Source organism: Capsicum annuum, chromosome 6 (genome assembly GCF_002878395.1).
Source record: "Capsicum annuum cultivar UCD-10X-F1 chromosome 6, UCD10Xv1.1, whole genome shotgun sequence".
Classification (NCBI taxonomy): Eukaryota; Viridiplantae; Streptophyta; class Magnoliopsida; order Solanales; family Solanaceae; genus Capsicum; species Capsicum annuum.
Genome location: NC_061116.1, coordinates 9026258 through 9051968, shown reverse-complemented (window position 1 = coordinate 9051968; position 25711 = coordinate 9026258). Strand labels below are relative to the sequence as shown.

Below are 25711 nucleotides of genomic sequence, written 5' to 3'. Positions count from 1 at the left end.
GTAACAATATAAGATATATGTATGAAAATTGTAAAAAATATGTTAAAAAATAACAATTAAATATAATTATATAAAAATGGTATAATTTTTATATAAAAATGTACCTATATATAATATATGTATAAGAATTGTATAGTTATATAAAATATGTATATGTATAAAATATAGATAAAAAATATATATAGAAACTGTATAGTTATTGTATAAAATATGTACGTATAGAATGTGTATAAAACTGTGTAGTTCTTGTATAAAATATGTATGTATAAAATGTGTATAGGAATTGTGTATAAAATACGTATTCAAATAATAAATATTGTCAAAGATCGTATAGAATCTGTATAAAAATTATATAATTATTTTATATAATGTGTAAGAAAATAAAAAAAGTATTATATAGAATATATTTTTCTATATATATGATCTGTATAAATTTTGTATCATTGTTGTATAGTGTATGTATACGTATAGAATGTATATAAACTGCATAAATATTGTATAAAATATGTATCTAAATAATTATTATAGCTAAATATTGTATAGGATGTGTATAGAAACTATACAATTATTGTTATAATATGTATATAAGTTGTACCATTATTTGTATAAAATATGTACTTATGTATTTGATATCAAATATGCATTTGAAAAAAAAAGTCTTTTATACGATAATAATTCAATTTTTATAATTATTGATTGTTTTTATTGATATAATTTTAAAAAAAAAAAATCAATTATTCTTTAAAATAAAGAGAAAAAAAGATAAATCAGTGACAAAACAAGACAAAAAGAAAAAAAGCATTGACCAATTAAAAAAAAAGATAAAAAGAAAATTTATAAATAACATAAATACCAACCCTTTTGGAAGTAATTACACCCTCTCCCACTTTTTTAATTACTTTATTCTCTCTCCCTATTAATATGCATAACATAGCCGACATATAAATAGCATTCTGTGTATATGTTGGGATTTTTGTAATATGTTTTGGGAGTTGAATTTTTTTGTAATATTGAAAACATAAGTTGTGTATTTATGTAATTTTTAGAAAGAAAAAATAAGCATTGACCAATTAAAAGGTAACAAAGTAAAAAAAAATGTGTCAGCGGCTTACATTAGCCATGTGGCTAAAAATATGAAATTTCAATTCTTAGGTTATTTGGATGAAAAATGTTTGGGCCGACAGGCCATTTATGTCCTTTCCCCTAAAAGTAGTCTTAAGGCTTTTTATCCGTTGATCCACTTTATTTTTTAAAAATCTTTCCCTGATTCATTTTTTAAAAATTGCTTGTTCTTTTCTATTTTTAATGCACCATTTTCATTAAAATATTTTGCTGCTTCATTTTGTTATTAAAAAAATAACGTTGCTCTTATATGTCTTTTTTACTGCTTTTGTATACTTTTTTTTTGCAACTCTTTATTTTTTTTAAAAAAAATATTCTTTTAATTGTATTATATTGAAATAATACAATACATATCTGAAGATGTACAATTTAATACAATAGCAATGTAAATATATTTATGCAATAGGGATATAGTTTCTATGCACATCCCGTTTACATACTATACCTTATTTATACAATCCTTACATCATATCTGATATAGTCCCTACAACCATATTGATACAATCTCTATACCATATTGATACAATCCCTATATGTTATTTTATTTAACATGGCATACATAACGTAACATAAAGAAAAAATAACACGAACACACACCTTAACATATTCACACAAATTTGCACTCTTATAAAGTTATTACAAAAATCTCATCTAATTATTATTTCATTAAATATATCGGGGAGCTAATTATATATTTCGACAGGTCCAAAACTGGGATTACAACTAATTATATATATTCATTGGATGTATTGGAAGCTAATTATGCATTTCGACATATCCAAAATCGATTTTTTTAGTAGTTATGCAAAATATTAAAAGTTTTGATATTTAAGCTCCAAACTATCGGAATTTACGTTGTTTCTCCTTATTTAAAATGATTGAGATTTTAAATAGTTATCGTAAATCAAGTTTTGATATGATGTAATTTTTCCATTTTTTCCTCACAAGGGCAGCAACCCAATATTCAAGATGGAAAAGGCAAGCCCAAAAGCCCAAACAAATTTTCACCAAGTACCAAAAAGCAACAACCATTTTCCTCATTTTCCAACAAAATCTAAAATCGGAAATATATCAGGAAACAATATATCTTTGTTGGATATAATATATATTTTGATAGATCTTAAATCGAAAAAAAAATATATCAAAAGCTAATTATGTATCTTTACAAAGAAAAAAAGTATCTTCATTGGATGTATCCGGAGCTAATAAGTTGAAAGTGGCGAAGATGCGAATGTTGCGATGCATGTGTGGACATACCAGGAAAAATAGGGTGAGGAATGAGATTATTCGGGAGAAGGTGTGAGTTACGTTGGTTCGGGCACATGATGAGGAGGGGCTCGGATGCTCCAGTGCGGAGGTGTGAGACACTAGCTATTGATGGGTTTAGGCGGGATAGAGGTAGACCGAAGAAATATTGGAGGGAGGTGATTAGGCATGATATGGAGTAGTTACGGCTTACGGAGGACATGACCCTTGATAGGAAGGTGTGGAGGACGCGGATTAGGGTAGAGGGTTAGGGGGTGGGAGTGCGTCGGTAACAATTAGGGAGCGTTCTTTTGTGTCTATAGTTTTTATACGTGGTGCTGTGTGATGTCTATGATTTAGGTAAGACAGTTCTTATTTTTATCTTGTGGTGGCAGTATTGCCCTGTTACTAGCGGAGTTAGTTTATTTTGCACTTATCTTTTGTGATTGTTATAATGTTATCGGTTCTAAGCCCGGGGTCTATCGAAAACAACCTCTCTACTTCACCTGAGGTAGTGGTATGGTCTACGTACACTCTACCCTCCCCAGACCCCATTATGTGGGAATACACTGGGTATGCTGTTGTTGTTGTCCTTTTAAATAGTCATGGTAAGTTAAGTTGTGACTTGGGGTGTGTTTGGTATGATGGAAAATATTTTCAACGGAAAAATTTTTCTTGAAAAATATTTTTCTTGAAAATAAGTTGGTTTTCTATTTAGTTTCTCACGTTTGGTTGGTGAGTGAAAAATATTTTATGGTGTTAGGTTGGTGAGTAGAAAATATTTTCTAGTGTTTGATTGGTGAGTGGAAAAATATTTTTTAGAAAATACTACTAACTGTTAATTAGTATAGCAGTATCTCTACCAACTCAGCAATTTGTAAGAACTAATTTAAGCATAGCAAATAGTATTAATATCGAATACTAAAATGTTACAATTACTAAATTTAAGAAACTATCAATTAGTAAATATCGGAGACATTTTTTAACATTTTGTCTGAACAATCTCAAGATATTACAAGCAATAGAAATATAACGGAACGATAAGCTTATTCAACCTTATGAAATAAGTTACATGTATGACAAAATGAATTATGCAATTAGCAAAAGTAACATAGTTAAGTCTTCCTCTATGCATATGAAAATAACAATACATTCAACGAACATTGGAAAAGGAAAAAATTCGGGCTTCACTATTTTTTATTTCAAGCAATGAAAAATTGAAACAAAACAGAGTGAAAAATATTTTTGAGTAATGTAAATTTTTGAGAAATGTGAATTTTTTGAGTCTTGTGAATATGAGTATTGTTGGGGTAGGGAAGAGGAGTGGGGGTGGAGATATAAGTCACATTTTTCATTTTTCGAAAAATGACTTCCCTTAGTCCTCAAATAGAGGAAAATAAGTTATCTTGGAAAGTATTTTCCTAATATTTTACTACAATCAAACAAGGAAAATTAGGAAAATATTTTTTAAAAAATATCTTGCATCATACCAAACACACCCTTGATGTAAATTTTTCCAATTTTTCCTCACAAGGACAGCAGCCAATATTCAAGATGGAAAAGGCAAGCCCACAAACCCAAAAGCCCAAACAACTTTTCACCAAGTACCAAAATAGCAACAACCATTTTCCTCCTCCTCCAAGCTCAACAAAATCTCTACTAAGGAAAAAATATATTTTCATTCGATATATTATATATATCGATAGATTTAAAATAATAAAAAAAAGAATCAAAAGCTAATTATGTATTTTTACAAAGAAAAAAAGTATTTTCGTTAGATGTATTGGAAGCTAATTACGTAGCTTGACAGATCCTAAATCAAAATTTTAGTAATTATGCAAAAAATTGAGATTTTTTATAATCAAGCTCCAAAATGTTGAAATTTATGTTGTTTGTCTTTATTTAAAATGTTTGAGATTTTAAATAGTCATTGTAAGTCAAGCTGTGATATGATGTAATTTTTTCAATTTTTCCTCACAAGGATATCAGCCCAATATTCAAGTAGGAAAAGGCAAGCCCATAAGCCCATAAGGCCCAAACAATTTTTCACCAAGTACCAAATGCCAACAGCCATTTTCCCCTTTGTTCCCCAATCTCAAAAATCACACAAACCCTAGAATTCTCCAACGAGCAAAATCACCATTCGCAAAAATGGGTAAGCAACCAGTGAAATTGAAGGCAGTAGTATACGCATTATCGCCATTTCAACAGAAAGTAATGAGTGGTTTATGGAAAGATCTACCTGGTAAGATCCATCACAAAGTCTCCGAAAATTGGATTAGCGCTACTCTTTTGCTTGGTCCACTTGTCGGTGTTCACACGTAAGTGCTTGTTTATTGCTTTTTCGTTTTGCTTATTTTCTTATAATTCACTTTTTTTAATACAGAAATGTATAGTAAAACTGCTTATAATAGATTCTTATGGTTTGGCCCGTGGGCCGTGTATACTGTGTGCTTAGTGCACCGGGCCTTTATAGATAGAAATGGATATAGATGTGAGCCTATAATAGATCTTTGTGGTTGGGCCCGCGTATACTGTGAGCTTGGTGCACGGGCCCGTATAGATAGAAATGGATATAGATATGATTTTAAGTCTTGTTGTCTGTCGGTGTACTTTATTTTTTCTGACTGCGTATAATAGATCCTTGTGGTCCGATGTGAGCTTAGTGCACCGGGACCGTATTGATAGAAATGGATATGGATATAGATATGATTTTAAGTTTTGTGTAGTGTCAGTGTACATAATATTCTATAGTAAACTGCAACTTGATCTGCTATTGCAGTTTACCCAATTTCTTACATAAAAATTGTAAAAAAGAAAAATTAGGTAAGCTGCAATAACAGGTCAAGTTACCTGATAGTGTAGAATATCTTGTACAATGACTGTGCAAAAAACTTAAATTTTATATATATTTAGGTAGTTCATGAGTTAGAAGTTACTATATATAGATAGTGCTCGGTTTCTATATCCTTCCTAGGATTGAAGCTTTTATATCTCTAACTTTGGATATAGAGAATTTGTATAACCGACTCAGTGTTAATTTGTGTAATTGAAAATGTGGAAGCAAATAGTGAAGTTGAAGGCTGTTGTAGTATGCTCTATCACCATTTCAACAGAATGTAATGAGTGGTTTATGGAAGGATTTACCTGGTTAGATCCATCACAAATGCTTTATTGCGTTTTTTTCTTTCCTTGTTTTCTTACAAAAATGTTGGGTAAGACTGCATATAATAGATCCTTGTGGTCGGGCTCGCGTATACCATGAGCTTAGTGCACCGAGCTTGTATAGATAGAAATGGATATAGATATGAGTTTTGAATCTTGTGCACCATCTGTGTACAAAATATTCTACACTATCAGGTAAACTTGAAATTTGAAACTTGATATGCAATAAACCCAATTTTTTATATAAAATTAAAAAAGAAAAAATTTAGGTAAGTACTTGTTTATTGCTTTTTCTCTTTGCTTATTTTCTTATAATTCACTTTTTTTGGGTACATAAATGTAGGGTAAGACTGCGTATAATAGATCCTTGTGGTTTGGTCCTTCCCTAAACCTGTGTATACTGTGAGCTTAGTGCATCGGGCCTGTATAGATAGAAATGAATATAGATATGAGTTTAAGTTTTGTGCACTTTCAGTGTAAAAAATATCCTACACTATCTGTTAAACTTGATTTGCTATTCCAGGTTACCTAATTTCTTTCGACTGCGTATAATAGATCCTTATGGTTCGGTGTGAGCTTAGTGCACCAGGGCTCGTATAGATAGAAATGGATATAGATTTGAGTTTAAGCTTTGTGCACTGTCAGTGTACAAAATATTCTAAGGTAAACTTGACTTGCTATTACAGGTTAGCCTAATTTTTTCGTACTGCGTATAATGGATCCTTGTGGTCCAATGTGAGCTTAGTGCTTCGGGGCCCGTATAGATAGAAATGGATATAGATATGAGTTTAAGTTTTGTGCTTTGTCAATGTACAAAGTATTCTACACTATCAGGTAAATTTGACCTGTTATTTTAGGTTACCTAATTTTTTTCGACTGTGTATAATAAATCCTTGTGGTCCGGTGTGAGCTTAATGCACCGGGTTTGTATAGATAGAAATGGATATAGATACAAGTTTAAGTTTTACAAAATTTTCTACATTATCAGGTAAGCTTGACTAATTTTTTCTGACGGCATATAATAGATCCTTGTGGTCCGATGTGAGCTTAGTGCACCTGGCCCGTATAGATAGAAATGGATATAGATATGAGTTTAATTTTTGTGCACTGGCAGCTTAATTAGGTAGCTTGCAATAACAGGTACCTGATAGGGTAGAATATTGTCTCACTGATAGTATACAAACTTAAGTTGTATAGATATGTAGGTAGTTTCTGAGTTAGAAGCTACTATATGGAGATAGTGCCCGGTTTCTATATTTGCCTGTGGATTGGAACTCTTATACCTCTAGCTATGGATAGAGAGAATTTGTATAACTGATTTAGTATTGATTTGTATAATTGAAAATGGGGAAGCAAATAGTGAAGTTGAAGGCTGTTGTAGTATGCTTTATCACCATTTCAATAGAAAGTAATGAGTGGTTTATGGAAGGATCTTACTTCCTAGTAAGATCCATCACAAAGTGTCCAAAAATTGGATTAGCGTTACGTTCTTTCTTGGTTCAATCGTCTGTGTCCACTCGTAAGTACTTGTTTATTGCCTTTTCTTTGCTTATTTTCTTATAATTCACTTTTTTTTTTTGGGGGGGGGGGGGGGTATATCCCGTGGATTTAGTTGTGTTGCGCGAGAGTTGGCACGAACACCACAGTTATAAAAAAAATAGAAGCTGTGAAAACAGATTGGTGTATAGACCCTTGTGCCCGGTCCTTCAGGCTGTGAAAATAGCCTTATGTAGTAATGTAGGGTAAGATTATGTACGATAGATCCCTGTGGTCGACCCGGATGCTCTCATGGTAGGAGCTTAGTGCACCAGACTGCTTTTTTTAACCCTAATTATCTTTGTTTTATCCCCTCTGGGCTAGGACATTTATAGAGCAAAATGGATATGGGGAATTTGTTTAACTTATCAAAGCAGATTAGTATTGAGCTGTATTTAATTAATGTATTTTGGTCGAGATTAGACCTGATTTACTACTTTGGTTTAATAGGGGGTTTCGCTCTTTTGGGTAGGACCCGAATAGAGAAATGGATATAGAGAATTTGTATACTGATTAAAGCCGATTTAGATTGAGGCGTAGTTAATTGGTTGCTTTTCTTTTCCCTATATTTGTGACCTGATTAGGGAGAAATGGTTGTAGGGGATTTATGAGCACACAAGGCTTTTATTCAATAGGGGATTTCGCTCTTTTAAGTTGGGACTTGAATAGAGAAATAGGTATAGAGGATTTGTATAACTGATTACGAGCTAGGTATTGAGGTGTAGTTCATTGTGTTTTTTTTTTAAAAAAAAAAATGGGGAAGCGAAAAGGGGTTAAAATAACACTCAATGGATTGAATAACTTTCAATAGCTTTCAATGAGTTTATTGAGCATTGAGGGGCTTTAAATAGCCAACATAAAACAAAAATCAACATAATTTGAATTTCAAAATAATCTAAAATTTCTCAACAACTAAAATAACCTAATCTAAAATTTAAAATTCAAACTCATCTTTAGTCTAAACAACTTATTAATTAAAATTTACTGCAGTAACTAAATCAATTTTCAATACTCCTCCTTTGGTTTAGTTACTGCAATTTTAAAAAGTCGCTCCTCAATTTCTGCTTCTGCAAATTGTACTTGAGGATTGTTTTTAAGCTTGCACACTTTTGTAACATGACCTGCTTGTTTGCAATTTCCACAAATCGTATCAGGTCTCCACCAACAAAAATTCTCCAAGTGTGTTTTCTTTTTGCAGTGTCTGCAAGGAGGATAATTACCTTTTCCTTTTTTGTTTTGTGCATAAACGGCACTCTCAGTAACATTGTCTTTTCTGAAGGCTCCTCTTTGCTCTTGTGCTTGAAGAGCACTAATTAGTTCTTCTGCAGAGATAGTAGAGAGATCTTTCGACTCTTCCAAAGATGAGATTTTAGATTCGAATCTCTCCGGAATTGTCACAAGAATTTTTTCTACTATTCTGTCATCTTTGAAATCCTCGCCAAGTAACCTGATTTTATTGACAAGCGAAGAAATCTTGTCAGAATTCTTAGCAATAGTTTCATCCTCTTGCATACTAAGAGATTCAAAATCCCTTTTCAAATTCAAAATTTGCATTTGTCTAACTCGATCAGTTCCTTGATATTCTTTTTTTTTTTTTTTCCCAAGCTTCATTTGCTGTCTCACAAGCAATGATTTTAGAAAAAATTGAATCCGCAATTGAATTTTGAATTACAATTTTGGCTTTGAATTTTTTGAGCTTTTGATTTGAATGAGATTTAATTTGAGCAAGGGTAGGATTTTCAGGGAGTGGTTGTAATGGTGTATCTTCCGCTACAACTTCCCACAGATCATAAGCTTGAAGATATGATTTCATTTTCACTGACCAAATCTGGTAGTTTTTGCCAGTGAAAATTTTTGGAGCATTCAATGAGAGACTGCTGCTTGACATCTGTTTGGTTAAAAATAGCCTTAAGCTTTAAAAATAAGCACGGGTTGAAAAAGGTAGCCTTGAAAAAGATATGGTAATGCTTTGGAAGAAATCACAGATCCCGTAAGATCAATGAGGCTCTGATACCACTGTAGTTTTTTTTTAAAAAAAAATGAGGCAGCGAAAAGGGGTTAAAATGACTCTCAATGGATTGAATAACTTTCAATAGCTTTCAATGAGTTTATTGAGCATTGAGGGACTTTAAATAGCCAACATAAAACAAAAATCAGCATAATTTGAATTTCAAAATAATCTAAAATTTCTCAACAACGAAAACAACCTAATCTAAAATTTAAAATTCTAACTCATCTTAATTCTAAACAACTTGTTAACTAAAATTTACTGCAGTAACTATATCAATTTTCAACAAATTGTTTGCTTTTTTTCTCGACCTTGGACTTGATTAGACCGAAATAGATATAGGGAATTTATAGGTATTGGGATTTTGCTCAATTGTCAGAGGTAGGAGCCATTTCTCAGAAAAGAATATGACAAGATGGAGGAAGACAACATTTCTAGAGGTGTAATGTAGTAGGTCTATCTCCTACATTAAACGAGCTGCTTTATTAGAAAAATTTTAGAACTTTATTAGGGGAACAAACAATTTAAAGCTAATGGATAAATGTATTTTGATTGCCAAGAATATAGTTTTTAGAGAAAAAATCCAAGATGATTCATAAATTTCAATATTTCCCTGTCATTTTGTAAAAATCGATGTTGTTTGCAAGCATGAGAGAGACAAGTTTACAACTCTGGTCATACCATGCCTTACAAAATGAAACTCAGAGTCTCCCGTGTTTCATTTCCATTATGCAATTAAATAGAATCTTAGTGGCTCTTTGTCTTCTATTTTCCTTTGGATTGTGATGAATAAATCTGAACAATTAAGGTTGTCATTCTTAATTGTTTCAATTCTTCAACTTTTTTCCCGCCGTTTGCTATTTCAGGCAGCGGGGCCTTACCCTTCTTTAGTAACCTTTGGCTTATTATAAAAATCTTATTTTCCTCTTGGCATGCTCTAATATGTTTGTTAACGGCATTGAGTTGTACTTCCTAACACCTTAGAGTTTGGTGTTGCGCTATGCTATTTCTTTAAGCAAGTTTCTTCGAACACATCCCTTGCTTTAAAATAAGAACTTATAATAGTAATCTAATGAGGATTGAAAGATTTTTTTGGATTAATATTATATTGGTTTCCCCTTGTACACACTCTTCATAAGCGTGGAACTATGCCTATGCTGCTAAGCTGGAGATATTGTAATTGCCAAAAATCCTTGGTTAATTTGTCCAGTTCAAGAGAACTTGTGATGTCCTGAAGTTCTTTGTAACTCTTTAAAGTTTTCTTCTTTGGGTAGTTTCATAATTTCCTCGCAAAGGATCTATTGCTGGATAATACCTTTGACAGCCAAGTCTCTTGATAGTCAATAATTGTACCTAGATGTGCAAATGTCATAGCTGTAGTAGGTCGATGAAAGCATTCAAAATTCCTAAACACTGATCAAGTTGATAATAATACTTTCTTGTTAAGGCACTTTAAATGGATTTATGTCGTGTATGCTAATGTTTGAGGTTTTGGTTTGCGATTGACTTTTTTTAGTTCGTCTTTTAACTATTTGCAAACTTGACATATTTAAAGAGCTGATTGCTGAAACCTTCATCATTTTGTACTTCTAACATTTAGATTCTTTAGTTTAAATACTTCCTGTATGCCACTTCTATGGTAGTTGACTGGACATGGAACCCTAGTAGTTAGTTTGCCTTTGTGGACTGTAAGTGGTAATGGAAGAAAACAATAAATAATGGCCAAGAAGGTTATAATTATAAAGTTTTCCAATCAAGTTTAAATTTGAGCCGAGGGCCCATCGAAAACAGCCTCTCTACCTCCCAAGGTAGGGGTAATAAACACGACCCTGCCCAGACCCCACTTGTGGGATTACACAGGGTATGTGGTCGTTCACTTTTTTTTTCTCAAAAAATAAAAAAAGTTTAAATTTGAAGAGATACAGAATATATATAATTGGTTGAATGGTTTCAAACATTTTCAAAGTTCCCAAATAGTAAGAGGATTTTCTCTCTGCTTGAGCTCGCCGGAGGGCTTTTTTAGTTTGGATAGTTGGCTGAATAAACAAAGATTCTTGTGATCGGGCCCTTCCCCAGACCCTGCGCATAGCGGGAGCTTAGTGCACTGGGCTGCCCTTTTTTATAATTGGCTGAATAAATTTGTTTCAACCTCATTAGTTACAAGATGCAATGAATTCTTTTGACAAGTTCAGGTGCTGAAAATGCACATAATAGTGGTCGATATAATAATATGCATACAATAACAACAATAACATGCCCAGTGTATTCCCACATAGTGGAATCCGGGAAGGGTTAAGTGTAGATAACAGTATAACAAACACAAAACATAAAAGCATATAAACTAATACACTAATACAGTATACAAAATAAACTAACACTGCTAGCTAATACAAGAAACAATACAACCACAAGATAATACTATAAGCTATCTATCTGAAATAAGCATAATAATGCACACAATGGCTGAATAAATTTGTGCGTGCGCATGTGTGTATACCTTGCTCTTGAGGTTAGCTTAGTCGATAACAATGGGTGTCTATGCGTTCAGGTACGTGCAGCAATACCAGGAAAAGGAGAAGTTAGAACACAGATACTAAAAGTTGTGTTCTTCATCATCTTTCTGGAGATGATTTCTATTCCATTTTTCAGTTTTCAACAGGAAATAAGCTACTATTGTTGCAATTTTTGTAATCTCTCTCATTTTGGGGAATTTTACTTGTATGGTCCCTATAAATTACAGTTGATTTTTGTTATGGTTTTGTGAAAGTCTTGTGCATCTTAAAATTTATCCAGAAATGGAGTAATGAAAAATAATTTGTAGAGTAATACATTTCTTTGACTTGCTGTAAGATCCTATGCACAATGAAACTATTTTCATTCATTTATCCTGTGCCTCTCTACTTCTTCAGAGATAGTGATATGGACTACGTACATTCTACCCTCCTTAAATTCTACAAGGTGAGAGAATACACTTTATTTTTTTTGGGTTGTATCATGTGTTCTTTTTGGCTTGATTAAGAGTTGATGGGAATGGCCACAATTTATCTTGCCATTATAAGGCTCTGTTTGGTCATGAAAATAATAATTTTTCAAAGTTGGAGTTGGACATAGAGTTGAAGTTGGTGTTTGTGTTGTGTTTGGTCATGAAAATAAATTGAAGTTATTTTTAATATTTTGTGAGAGAAATAGGAGTGAAAATAAGTTTTAATTATTTTTACTTTTTCAAAAAATAATTTTTACTAAAGTGAAATAATGCTTATGGTCAAACACTATTATTTTTATTTGTTTACTATTCTTTGTCTTGAACCGAGGATCTATCGGAAACGTCTTCTCTACTTTTCCAGAAGTAGTGGTATGGGCTGCATATACTTTACCCTCCCCAGACCCCATTATGCGGGAATATACTGGGTTTGTTGTTGTTGAAATTAAAGTGACATAATTTTTTGACAAAATCGTCACGACTATATGTCATTTTTCTTTGGAACATACTAATAAAAAATATTGGTGAACGAAGCGATTTGAAGGGAGTTGGTATTCTCTCTAGAACGAACTAATAATTGAATTATTAGATCACTTAAGCATGACCCCAAAGAGTTGTTTTTATTTTAAAAAAGAAATATAATCCTGCATAATCAGAATGCTACTTATGACCAAACATAATTTTTATTAAAGAAAATTTTAAAATGGATTTTCCTTTATATAATGTAACCTTTGTATTTTGGATCCTTATAGGTAGGAGTAAGGTCTACGTACATCTTATTCCTTCTAAACGCCACTTGAATGAGAGCAAAGGAAATGTTGTTAAGTTCATGACAAAATTTTCTTTATAGCGTAATACATTGACAACCTTTAAATTTTTTGTTGAATTTTATTTAGATTTTTTGTTGAATTTTATTTAGACTGTTGAATTAAAATATTTCATAATGTTCAGCTTAAATTTTTAGAAAAAAATTGTGTGTTCTCATTCGCCCGTCCATTACGTAGATAATTTAATTTCTTAAATATGTCCTCTCTTTAACTATTTACATTAGCCTTAGATCCTGTTTTGATAGGCCGTCCATTACGTAGATAATTTAAGGAAAAATTACACAAATTAGCAAACCTAAGACATTAATTACAAGTAATAGCAATAGTTTATCAAAATTACAACTAATAGCAAAAGTAGTAATATTTTACCTTTTTTATTTAAAAGCGCGTGTCTTTAACCTATAAAGTTACCTGATCCTATTTTCATGCTACTTTACCATTTTCAATTCTCTCCAATATAATTTTTTTAGGTTATTTCTTCAAATTCAGATTTTTTTTCTCTGAAATTCTTGATAAACATTATCCCCTCTATTAAGGTAAGTTGATTTTACAATTAATTCATGGTATCTTTTCCTTATAAGTTCTTTTATATAATTTATTTTCAGTATTTTTTTGCACATTCTTCAGTGTTATTATTTTGGGGGAGTTTTTTTTTTTTTTTTAATATGTTGAAATTTCTGGGGCATTCTTTTTCCACATTCTTCTGTGAGAAAACTCAGCTTCAGATCAGGACTATGAGTCAGAGAACTCAATGTTAAACTCGTTGCTTGGGTTGTTAAACGAAGATGATAAAATTGTGTTAATTGTAGTAACGCAGGGGATTGTTCCGATGCTTGTGAGGTTGCTGGACTCTAGCTCTTCACCAAAAATTTTCAGTAGACTTAGTTAATGCTCTTTTGACAGAGAGATTGAAAGTTTTGGATTTGAATGACCAATATCTCCAAACATTTTTGTTCTGACCAATTTGACTGACTGTAAGTTTACTCATTTATGAACAGTTTGTTTTGCCTTCTGCAATGATCTTATGATTAAGTTAAGTAGAAATCAAGATGATTAACGCTCAGATAATGCATATACAGAAGAATTAGTGACCTCAACGGAGGTATTTTAGAATTTTCGGTTCTTGCAAACATGGTCACAATGGAGAATGAAGCACTTTGGAATCAAGTAGTACCACAACCACATATGATGATCAAGAAGATAAAGGAGGAGTGTAAATATAGACGTTTTGATTTCATTAGAAGAAGAATCAATAGCAACCACTTATAAAATTTATATTTGTTGTTAAGTTGTATTTGTTATTCATTAGATTTTGACAATGCCATATACTTACTTCTTCTTCATAAGCATGATTTTTGTATTTAAGATATTTGTATTTGGATATGTATTTGTATTATATTCTGGTTACTTAAATTTGGACCATTCATGTATTCATAAAATAGATGTGTATATGTTGTAATGTAAATATAATATATATTCTGTAAATACAAATTAAGTGTCACTGCTTTTAAATGTAAAGTATATACATGCCACAGTTTAGATATGTTTTATGAATACATATTGCTAATAATTGATGTATATTTTAATTATTAGATCACTTAAGCATGACCCCAAAGAGTTTTTTTTTTATTTTAAAAAAGAAATATAATCCTGCATAATCAGAATGCTACTTATGACCAAACATAATTTTTATTAAAGAAAATTTTAAAATGGATTTTCCTTTATATAATGTAACCTTTGTATTTTGGATCCTTATAGGAGGTAGAAGTAAGGTCTACGTACATCTTATTCCTTCCGAACGCCACTTGAATGAGAGCACTGTATATGTTGTTAAGTTCATGACAAAATTTTCTTTATAGCGTAATACATCGACAACCTTTAAATTTTTTGTTGAATTTTATATAGATTATTGAATTAAAACATTTCATAATGTTCAGCTTAAATTTTTAGAAAAAAATTATGTTCTCATTCGCCCGTCCATTACGTAGATAATTAATCGCTTAAATATGTCCTTTCTTTAACTATTTACATTAGCCTTAGATCCTGTTTTGATAGGCCGTCCATTATGTAGATAATTTAATCGCTTAAATATGTCCTCTCTTTAACTATTTACATTAGCCTTAGATCCTGTTTGGATAAAATTAAAAGCTGGTCAAATCAACTTTTAATCTCATTTTTAATTTTTTTAAGTGTTTGATAAATAAAAAAAGTACTATAAAAACTAATAACTAATAATAATAATTAAAAAATAAACGATAAGCTGAGTACCCACAACTTTTTATTTTTTAGCTTTAATTTATTTTAAGTTTGATCAAGACATTTACCCTTTATTTCTTATATGTTTTCTAATTCTAACAATACCTTTAAATTATAGCCCTAAAATATATAGTTTTCTTTCATTTTCTCTTTTGCAACTTCTCTCGTCTCGTCCCTCCTCGTTTTCCTTCGATTTTTTTCTTTGTTTTCAGCTATTCTTCTCCTTTTTACAAGCTTATAATAATACAATATATTTTTTTGGTTAAATATAATAATAATAATATAATATTATAATATAATACCATATTTATGTAAAAAACGACCTAGTATTTTTATTTTTAACATTTAAAAATAAAAAGGTAATTGTATTTATAAATTTAATTCACATAATCACTTTGCTTTGAAAGCGTATTTAGATAAAACTTATTTTTGAATTATTCGAATTAAAAATTATATAATTCTATTGAGAGTGAAGTATGAAAAACACACCTAAACAATGCAGTTTTTTGAATTTCAAACCTAAACTATTAAAAGTGTGACTCATAATTTAGGTATGAAACTCCCACCTCCAATAATTTAGATATAAAACTTAAAAAAAAAAGATAATTTAAGTGTATTTCGCATAATTCACTCTTTATATATAAAAAAAAAAAAAATTCTCAAATTTTTTTCCTCAAAATTTGAACATACTATTGTTTGAGGAGGTTAATGAAATACGCCCAAGGTTTGAATAGTACTCTCTTCATTCTTTTTAAATGCTTTTATTTTTTTAATTAATTTGACTATGTTTCAAAGTTAAATTAGATTAAAATATTTTTAAATTAAAATTTAGATATTCAAATTATATGAAAATTACTATAAATTATATATTTTTTCTTTTTTAATTTAACTAAGAAATACATCTTAAAATATTAATCAAAATTTATGTCGTTTGACTTTTAAAAAAAATAATTAAAAAGGATTGAAGAAAATATCCTCAATTAAAACAACTCATAATTCAAGTAATTGCATGACTCAATTTTTAAAATTGAAATTTAAATATTTAAAAATTACGTGAAAAGTACTGTAAATTATATATTTTTTTAATTTAATTAAGAAATACATCTTAAACTATTAATCAGAATTTATATCGTTTGACTTTTAAAAAGAAAAAAATAATTAAAAAGGATTAAAGAAAATATTCTTAATTGAAACAAATCGTAATTTAAGTAATTGTCTGGCATTTTATAATTTTTCTTTTTTTAATTTAATTTTAACTCTAAAAAAATTATTGATTAAAAAGGATTGAAGAAAATATTCTCAATTGAAACAAATCGTAATTCGACTAATTGAGTGATATTTTATGATAATATAATTTTTATTTTCACCAATAGAAAATGAATGAATCCCCTTTGTGTGGAAAGTATATACACAAAACCCAAGGTGCATATACTTTTTCCCTCTCAACAATTCTACCTTTCAAATTTCAAAAAAAGGCTCTCTTCATCTTCACTTTCTACCTCCATTTTCCCCTCAGGTTTTTATTTTTACTGTTCTCAATTTTTTTTCTTTTTTTAATAATTTATTATTATTATTATTATTATTATTTCCGATTTTATTCTGAATGATTTTTTTTCTTCCTGTTTTATGTACTATATTTTCTTGCTGTTCTTTAATAGCCCTTTTCTTTTACTAATATAACTTTATCATTGTACTGTTAAGTTGTTGAATCATTTATGAAGTAATTAATAGTTAAATCTTTTGATAAGTATTAATTAATAATCTGATAAAGTGTAGACTAACATTTTATCACAGGTTAAAATTCACTGATAGTGTAAAATTTTTTATATCTAATCTTGGTAAAGTTGCAAAATTTGCTGAGGGCATCGGGTTTCGTGCTCGAAAGATAGGTACTTTATGCAGTAATGTTGATTGTTATTCCCCCTTCGTTTTAATTTGTTTGGTTGGTTTTGACTTCTGGCCATATGGAGTTTAATAAAGTAAAGAGATAAGCGTCCAGTGCCCCTCGAACTATGGTCAAAGTTGCCCCACTTCACAGGGTCCTAGAACTCAATTTTAGCGTATTTTTGTCACTCTTTTGCGCTGATGTGGCACCTTTATTGCATAAAATGAGTTCCACGTCAAAGGTGCCATGTCAGCTTAAAAGGTTGACAAAAATACGCTAAAATTTAGTTGGGGGTAATAGGGACCCGTGAAGTTGGACTTTGTCGTAGCAAATTTGATCATAGTTCAAGGGTACTAGAAGCTTTAAAGTAAATAAGACTTTAGTAGCTTAATAAAGTGAAAACTAACATGTTACCAAGGGTTGAAATTCACTGATAGTGTAAACAAATCTTTATAATGTAATTGTCTATAACTTAAATCATTGATCTAATATTGGTAAAGTTGCAACTTTGCTGAGAGGTATCGGATTTCGTGCTCAAAAGATTGGTACTTTATGCAGTAATATTGATTGCTGCGCCATTCACTTCAATTTGTTTGTCTGGTTTTGATTTAACAGAGAGTTTAAGAAAGCAAATAAGGTTTTAGTAATATGATAAAGTGAAGACTAACATGTTATCACGCGTTACAATTCACTGATAGCGTAAACAAACCCATACATTGTGATTGTCTATAACTTAAAATCCTTAATGTAATCTTGGTAAAGTTGCAATCTTTGCTGAGGGGTGTTGGGTTTCTTGCTCGAGTGATTAGTACTTTATGCACTGAATGTTGATTGCTACTCATTCCGTTTCAATTTGTTTGTCTAGTTTTGATTTGATATGGAGTTTAAGAAAGTAAGTAAGGCTTAGCAATCTAATAAAATGACAATTAACTGCTATCATGGGTTAAAATTCACTGTTATTGTCTATAACTAAAAGTTTTTAATCTAATCTTGGTAAAGTTGCAAACTTTGCTGAGGGCATTAGGTTTCTTGCTCGACAGCGTGCTACTTTTATGCACTGAATGAATGTTGATTGCTACTCCCTTCGTTTCAATTTGTTTGTCTGGTTTTGACTTGGATATGAAGTTTAAGAAAGTAAATAAGGCTTAGTAATCTGATAAAGTGAAGACTAACATGTTATCACGGGTTAAAATTCACTGATAGTGTAAACAAATCTTTACATTGCAAGTGTCTATAGCTTAGAATTTTCAATCTAATCTAGGGAAAGTGTCAAACTTTGCTGAGGGGTGTGGGGTTTCTTGCTTGAAAGATTGGTAATTTATGCAGTAATGTTGATTGCTATTTCCCTTCGTTTTAATTTGTTTGTCTGGTTTTGACTTGGACATGAATTTTTAATAAAGCAAATAAGGTTTTAGTAATCTGATAAAGTGAAGACTAACATGTTACCACGTGTTAAAATTCACTGATAGTGTAAGAAATCTTTATAATGTGATTAACTATAAGCCGAGGGTCTATCAATAACAACTTCTCTACTTAAGTTTGAGGTAGTGGTATGGACTGCATACACTTACCCTCCCAGACTCCACTTTGTGGGAATATACTGAGTGTATTGTTGTTGTTGTGATTGAATATAACTTATATTTTTTATCTAATCTTTGGGAAAGTTGCAACTTTGCTGAGTGCATCGGATTTCTTGCTCGAAAGACTAGTACTATTTTGCAGTGAATGTAGACTTTTTCTTTGTGCCTGGTGTTACATTGTTGGTCTTTTAAAGTTGAAGACAACTTCGGTTGGTATTTTTATGTAGTGATTGTTGAATGCTACTCCTTCCGTTTCAATCTGTTTGTTTGTTTTTGACCCGATACAGAGTTTAAGAAATCAAAAAAGGTTGTTGAATCTTGTGGTCTTGGTCTTAAACTAAAGCTACGTAAAATGTACCAAAATGTCCTTTAATATTATGATCTTGAAACATTTCATGCAGAAAGTTAGAATTAAAGAGTTGCTCAAAAAGAAAGATGCATTTTTTTTTCAAAAGGACTAAAAAGGAAAGTAGGATGAACAAATTGAAACGGAGGGAGTGCTATTTTTTTCCTTTGAGCTGTTGTTACATTGTTGGTGTTGTAAAGTTTAAGACAAAACTTTGATTGGTACTTCTATGCAGTCAATGTTGATTGCTATTTTCATATTTCAGCTTCTCAATTCTGAACGCGTATTTAATTTTTCCCCATAAGCTGAAGTTGAACTCTGTCAATGTGATTTTGGTAAAGCATAGTGGCTTCTAACTTTGGATAAAAATGGGAGTTGTGGTAGGTTACTAGTAGTCAATTACGATGCATTTAAACCTCAACTAGTTTGGAATTGAGGTATAGTTGATCGATTGGTTTTCTCGTGTGTTGTAGTAGAGTGGTCTAGAGAGGAAATGGTTGATGTTAACTTATAGCTATATTTGGTGCTTGTTTGAAGCATTTGTTGGTTTATTTGGGTTTTTTCGCTTGTTTTATTTTGACATTTGGTAGTAGTGAAGTCATTTAAACTTCTCGGTAGAATCATTCACGATTTTTGTTTTATGCTGTGACCTAAGATCTTCAGTGTTAGAAGACTACTATTAGTTTTGAAAGACAAATTTTGAGTAATGGAATGAAACGTGACTCGTACAAACAACAACAACAACAACATACCCGGTAAAATCCCACAAGTGAGGTCTGGGGAGGGTAAAGTGTACGCAGACCTTACCACGAGGTTGTTTTTTGGAAGACCCTCGGCTCAGGTGTAGCAAATCTTGGTACAAAGAAGAGAAAAACAGTAAAGAAAATATGACAACTAACAATGAAACAACATAAAATCTACCAGAAAAAAAATACTCAGCCACAAAATAATGCGATAATCGAAAAGCAATAGACTACAACAATGATAGATATCTACGACCAAACCCTAAACGGACATACTATGGTGCACGACAACACTCCTACCCGACTAACCTTCTACTCTAATTTTCGTCCTCCCCATTCCCCTAAGGTAATGTCCTCGGTAACTTAAATATGTATCATGTGATGTCTGATCACCTCTCTCCAATACTTCTTCGGCCTACCGCTACCCGGCGTCGTACCCACTATATCCAACCACTCGCACCTCCTCACTGGGCGTCTGAACCTCGCCATGTCCTCGGTAACATGATTCATATAGCCAGTCCTAATTAGTTTGTAGGTGAGGATTAGTTATTATAGCAGTGGTAGTTGTTAGATGCTTTTTTTTTTAATCATTCATGGAGGTACTTGGATTTTCTGTTAAATGAGATTGAGATTACTCAATTTTTGGGAATTTATATAGTACTGCACCGCAAAGCCGCTAGCTTAGGAATGTGTTGACAGTTGAAGGGTGTTATCAATGTAGAATATTCTTGGAGAAAAGTTTGAACGTATTCTTGGAGGTGTCAGGTAACTCTGTCCATTAAGGCTAGAACAGAAGGGAAGAAATCGCCTAGTGTCTCTGCGGGCCAAATATTGCTACTTGTATTTGTAAATAGTAGAAGTTTTAAACAGTAGAGCAACTTATCTTCTAACTGGCGGTACTAATTTCTGCAAGTGACCTACTTAATATGATTTGCAGTTGAAAGAACATTTGGTTTATGCTTCAAATTTTAGATAAACACCTTTTTCAGTTCTTTTGAGCGTTGCAGTCAATGGCAAATCACAGCAACACCAATAGTTACGAGGAGGAACGCAGGCAAAGGGTTCTGGAAAATAAGAAACGATTTGAGGTACTACTTTGTTAAAGGACAATATCTTTTACTTCTAAGTGTGACAGTTGCATGTTCGATCTTTGTTTAACTTATTCTTTTCCATAATGATTAAACGCTAGGTCCCCAGTTCGATTCCAGACACTCGTGCCTACCAAAATGTTTTGTCCTTGATTTAACTATGTACTGTATTTCTCTTTTGGAATACTTGATGTTTTAGCATTTAAAACATACGGGATAGAATAAGTTTAATGAGAATTGTGGTACGGAAAAAGTTTATATAAAGAACACACAAATATCACATTCTATTGATGTTTGGATGCTTCGTTGAATGAGAAACTAGAGGACAAAATCAGACCGTCCAAACCAGATTCTGTTGAACTATAAGAATTCATGATCTTGAAACCTTATGAAATATTAGGTAGCATTTATCATTTAAGGTCGAAAAAATTCTGGTGGAAATTTGTATACGTGGATTAGTTTTTTATGAAAACATTTCGGAGAAAGTTGTATGTATGACTAAAATCTACCTTTTGGTTGTTCTTTTGAAAAAGTTATATAAAAACCATCCAGGCCTCTAATGTAGTAATAGAAATATGTTGCAGACTAAGTTGCACGAACTCTTCACTTTTGATGCCGCCCCCGTGTCGGATTCTCCAAAAATACACTAGTTTTGGCGAATCCGACACGGGTGCGGCATCAAAAGTGAAGAGTCCGAGCAACATAAGTTGCAGACCATAATAAAGCAATAACCTTGTGTAGGACTTGTATTGATTGCCTTCTCTTTCTCTTATTATGTTACCGTCTTTCTTTTGAAGGATCTGGGGATTCTGAATATATCGAAAAACCTTTCTGATCTTACAAAGTCTGAGAAGAAGTCTGACTATAAAACCGAGGTGACATGTTATGATAATTTCCTTTCTCTATAAAGAAACACTGGCACTCGTATAAGCATGAATTTAGATGATATTATTTCTTATCATGCATAGCTACGCCGAGGTAGACAAAAAACATACGATGTTTACATGTCGGAGCCAAGAAGGTCTTCACGGGCAAGGAATCCGGTTTCATCGTACCGTGATGAAGTAAGACTTCATTCTTTTCTTTCAGCACATAGTGAATGACACACACTTCAGAATAAAGATAATTGTTTAAGAAATCTACTTAACCTTTATAATTTCATATTCTTATCATCTTATTACACTCTTTAGTTTACGCGTATAACTTCGCTACATAATTGTATGTACCATGGTGAATCTGGAAGGAGCATCAAGATTATGATTATTAGGGATATTAATTGAATTACTATAACTGCTGATGTCTCATAGCTAAGTTGCGCGGACTTTTCACTTCCGATGCTGCATTCGTGTTGGATTATCCCAAAAAATACACTAGTTTTGACCTAAGTAGCTCGAACTCTTCGAAAATGTCATGGGGTGCGTGTTGGATCCTTCAAAAGTTGTGCATTTTTGGAGGATCCGACACGGGTGCGGCAACATATTTGGAGAGTCCGAGCAACTTAGGTTTTGATCCGACATGCGCCCACTGACATTATTGAAGAGTCCGAGCAACAGTCTCATAGTATTGTGTGTTGTAGCTAGAGATCAAAGTATATGGAAACAATTCTTCATGCGTAATCTTGGTAAAAGTTTTTGGTCAAATATCTTGGTTTGTCCACTGTTTTGGTTATGGGATCTATCAGGCCAAAGAGTCTTGGGCATCGACTGCTTAAGTTCCTAGTGGACATCTCAAACATTTGTTGCTAATTTCTGGTTATTAGTTGTTTATTTCTTCATTTTGTTGCTAATCGATTATCACCTCAGATTGATGATATAGAGCTTCCATCTTTGCGGAAGAGATCAAAATTCGGTTCTTCATGGGCAAGGTGAGATGGATTAATTTGAATTTGATATCATTGTCGTTTGTTCCAACTCTAGACTAATTGCTTTGGAGTGGCAGTTATCTAGCAAGACCATTGGAAGAAGTGAAAGTTGCTTCATTTGAAGAGAGAGCACAAGCTCTCAAATCGGCAGAAAAGCTCCACAGCAATCTGCAATCTGGAAATCCATATTTTATCAAGTCTATGGTTCGATCTCATGTCTACAGTTGTTTCTGGTTGGTAAGTCGTCATAAACTTCAGCTACAAGAGCTAAGGGAACTATGAAAGTAAAAACAAAAAAGACATAATACATAAACAAACTCTCAAACTTGTCCTCAATCGGCAAGTTAATACACTTTGAGCATGCACGTCTAGACACCTCAACACACCTCCACTATGTCAGTTGAACGCTCTAACTTATAAAATAATCATAAGTTATGTGTCACAGTGGGGACGAGTTGGAGTTTTATCTGTCAGTTGAGACGAAGTTGAGGTGTCTAGATGTGCCTTGTCGAAATAGGGATGCAACACTTGCCAACTAAGGTCAAATTTGAGTGTGTGTATATATTATGCCGACAATTTTTTTTAATGCGAAAATCCTTATGGCCTATCCTGCTATGATATTAGGGACTTCCTACTAGATTTTGTGAAGACCATCTTCCCAAGTCTACGGTAGATGTTGTGCTAGTGAATGAAGAAGGTCTAGAGTATGAAGCTCTCTTTATCGGCAAAAGAACTGGACTAAGCGGAGGGTGGAGAGCATTTGCCCTTGATCATAAGCTGGATGATGGGGATGCTTTAATATTTGAATTGATTGAGCCAACAAAATTCAAGGTTGGATTTTAATATGCATTGTTAACTTGCCTTTTTTGTCCTAGTTAGTGAGATTTACATGGAGTATAACTTGCCTAAACATGTCGGCAAACAGCTTCAATTCTTTCTTTGCCAAGCCAGACTCTCCGTTCCCTCATTCTGAAATTATTCTTTCAAACCATTTTAAATCGATGACACATTTTCAGTCCTTCAATAGCAAAAGCTCAATTTGATATGGTTTTGTTCTTCCATATATGCTGTTTAATGATATAATAGTGGTGGTACTCTTCTAAGTGATTTGAGGTACTTATTTACTATGTTGCTCGGACTCTTCAAAAATGTCATTCATTAGGTGCATGTCGGATTCTTCAAAAGTAGGGAATTTTTGGAGGATCCGACACGGGTACGGCAACATTTTTGGAGAGTCCGAGCAACTTAGCTTATTTCAAGTGTTCTTATTAGTATACTATTGTTCATAGGTCTACATCGTTCGAGCATCCCACTGTTCAAATGAAGTGGATAAATCTGCTGCAGAAAAAGAAGAGAGTGAAGCTGAAGAAGCATCGACGAATGTAACAAAGAAAAGAAAGAAAACTAGCAACAAATCAAAAGTTTCAACAGTAGCTAAAGAAGAGGTACCTGTAGTGGCTTCAGCCACGGGACACAGTACTAGAAGAAAGTACTATAGTTTTATTAAAGATTTCAATTTCAACGCATCGTTAACTTGCCTTTTTTTGTCCTAGTTGTTGAGATCTACATGGAGTATAACTTGCATAAACATCTAGACAAACAGCTTCAATTCTTTCTTTGCCAAACCAGACTCTCCGTTCCCTCATTAGTTCTTTTCGTTAACTGAAATTGTTCTTTCTAACCATTTTAAATCGCCGACACATTGTCAGTCCTTCAATAGCACAAGCTCAGTTTGATATGGTTTTGTTCTTCCATATAATGCTCTTCTAAGTGATTTGAGGTACTTATTTCAAGTGTTCTTATTAGTATTCTATTGTTCATAGGTCTACATTGTTCGAGCATCCCACCGTTCAAGTGGTGTGGATAAATCTGGTGCGGAAAAAGAAGAGAGTGAAGCCGAAGAAGCATCGACGAATGCAACAAAGAAAAGAAAGAAAACTAGCAACAAATCAAAAATTCCAACAGTAGCTAAAGAAGAGAGTGAAGCCGAAGAAGCATCTACGAATGCAACAAAGAAAAGAAAGAAAACTAGCAACAAATCAAAAGTTCCAACAGTAGCTAAAGAAAAGGAACCTGTAAAGGCTTCAGCCACGAGACGCAGTACTAGGAGAAAGTAAATTATGTCAAGAAGCATCATTCTGTAGGCGATGTCAAAATCAAACCTGCGTTGTGGTAAGCAGATCAAGTTTACTGACGATTTGCAAGACATGTTAAAATATTTGGCAGTAAATCTCATTTGCCAGTAGCTAATCAGGCAACTTGCCTTGTCAAACTCTTGAAGCGCGAATGAAATACGCTTTGTTGCACCATTTTTACTTGCTTGTCAAGGTTTAGTGATTCATCCTTGACAGTGCTCAGTCGCAACTTAGCTTGTAATTTTTGAAAGATCATACTCATTCTGTTTGTCTAAAATACTTCAAATATGTTTATTAAGGAACTTCAAGTTGCCATGACGAGCGCTTCTTTCTTATCGTGTTCTTCAAAAGACTACTAAGGACAATATCGATGCATCATTGGCATTTATGCAGCAGTAACAGAACTTCTCGCCCACGCTTCCAACATTCTCAACCCCATGTTGGTGATGATCTGTCTATATGGTCGTGTATAAAATCATCTCCGTTGTCTGAAATAGTCTGGTTCCTGAGCGGAACTATACATGATGATATTACCATTGCTCAATAGATGATGAATTGTCCATTCAATTCTTGTTCTACATTAGTAGCCTGTAAGATTGCTATGCAGAGGTTTTCATTATATATTAGGTGCTTCGTCTGTTGAGTCTTTTCAGCTTAGATGAGTTTGGCTGGGTGGTACTACCTATCCTATGTTACTCGAACTCTTCAAAAATGTCAATGGGTGCATGTGGGATCCTTAGAGGTCGTTTGGTTGGGAAAAAGTTATCCTGGAATTAATTTATCTCGGGGTTAGTTATCCCACCATGTATATGGGATAACTTAACCCATCACTATGGTGTAAATGGTGGAATAAATAATCCCGGCACTAACTAATACCTCACACCAAATGACCCCTAAAAGTAGTGCATTTTTGAAGGATCCGACATGGGTGCGG

At 32.6% G+C, this 25711-nt stretch overlaps 2 protein-coding genes across 6 annotated transcripts; both read left to right on the top strand.

Moving 5' to 3' along the window:
- Positions 1-4434: 4434 nt before the first annotated feature.
- On the top strand, positions 4435-11961 carry LOC107873561 (cytochrome b-c1 complex subunit 8). Its single transcript, XM_016720461.2, has 2 exons — positions 4435-4688; positions 11625-11961. Exons 1-2 carry the CDS (start codon positions 4519-4521, stop codon positions 11671-11673), a joined length of 219 nt encoding a protein of 72 aa, XP_016575947.1. The 5' UTR covers positions 4435-4518; the 3' UTR covers positions 11674-11961.
- Positions 11962-16524: 4563 nt separating this feature from the next.
- LOC107873560 (putative B3 domain-containing protein At5g58280) lies at positions 16525-25109 on the top strand. 5 transcript variants are annotated; one of them, XM_016720456.2, is made up of 9 exons: positions 16525-16655; positions 20683-20781; positions 21579-21656; positions 21750-21845; positions 22584-22645; positions 22720-22879; positions 23267-23473; positions 23932-24087; positions 24466-25109. In XM_016720456.2, exons 2-9 carry the CDS (start codon positions 20704-20706, stop codon positions 24757-24759), a joined length of 1131 nt encoding a protein of 376 aa, XP_016575942.2. In that variant the 5' UTR covers positions 16525-16655; positions 20683-20703; the 3' UTR covers positions 24760-25109. The 5 variants fall into 5 exon arrangements, with proteins under 5 accessions (XP_016575942.2, XP_016575946.2, XP_047269442.1 ...); XM_016720460.2 differs by having other exon boundaries at positions 16535-16655; positions 20701-20781; XM_047413486.1 differs by having other exon boundaries at positions 16558-16655; positions 20631-20781.
- Positions 25110-25711: the final 602 nt, after the last annotated feature.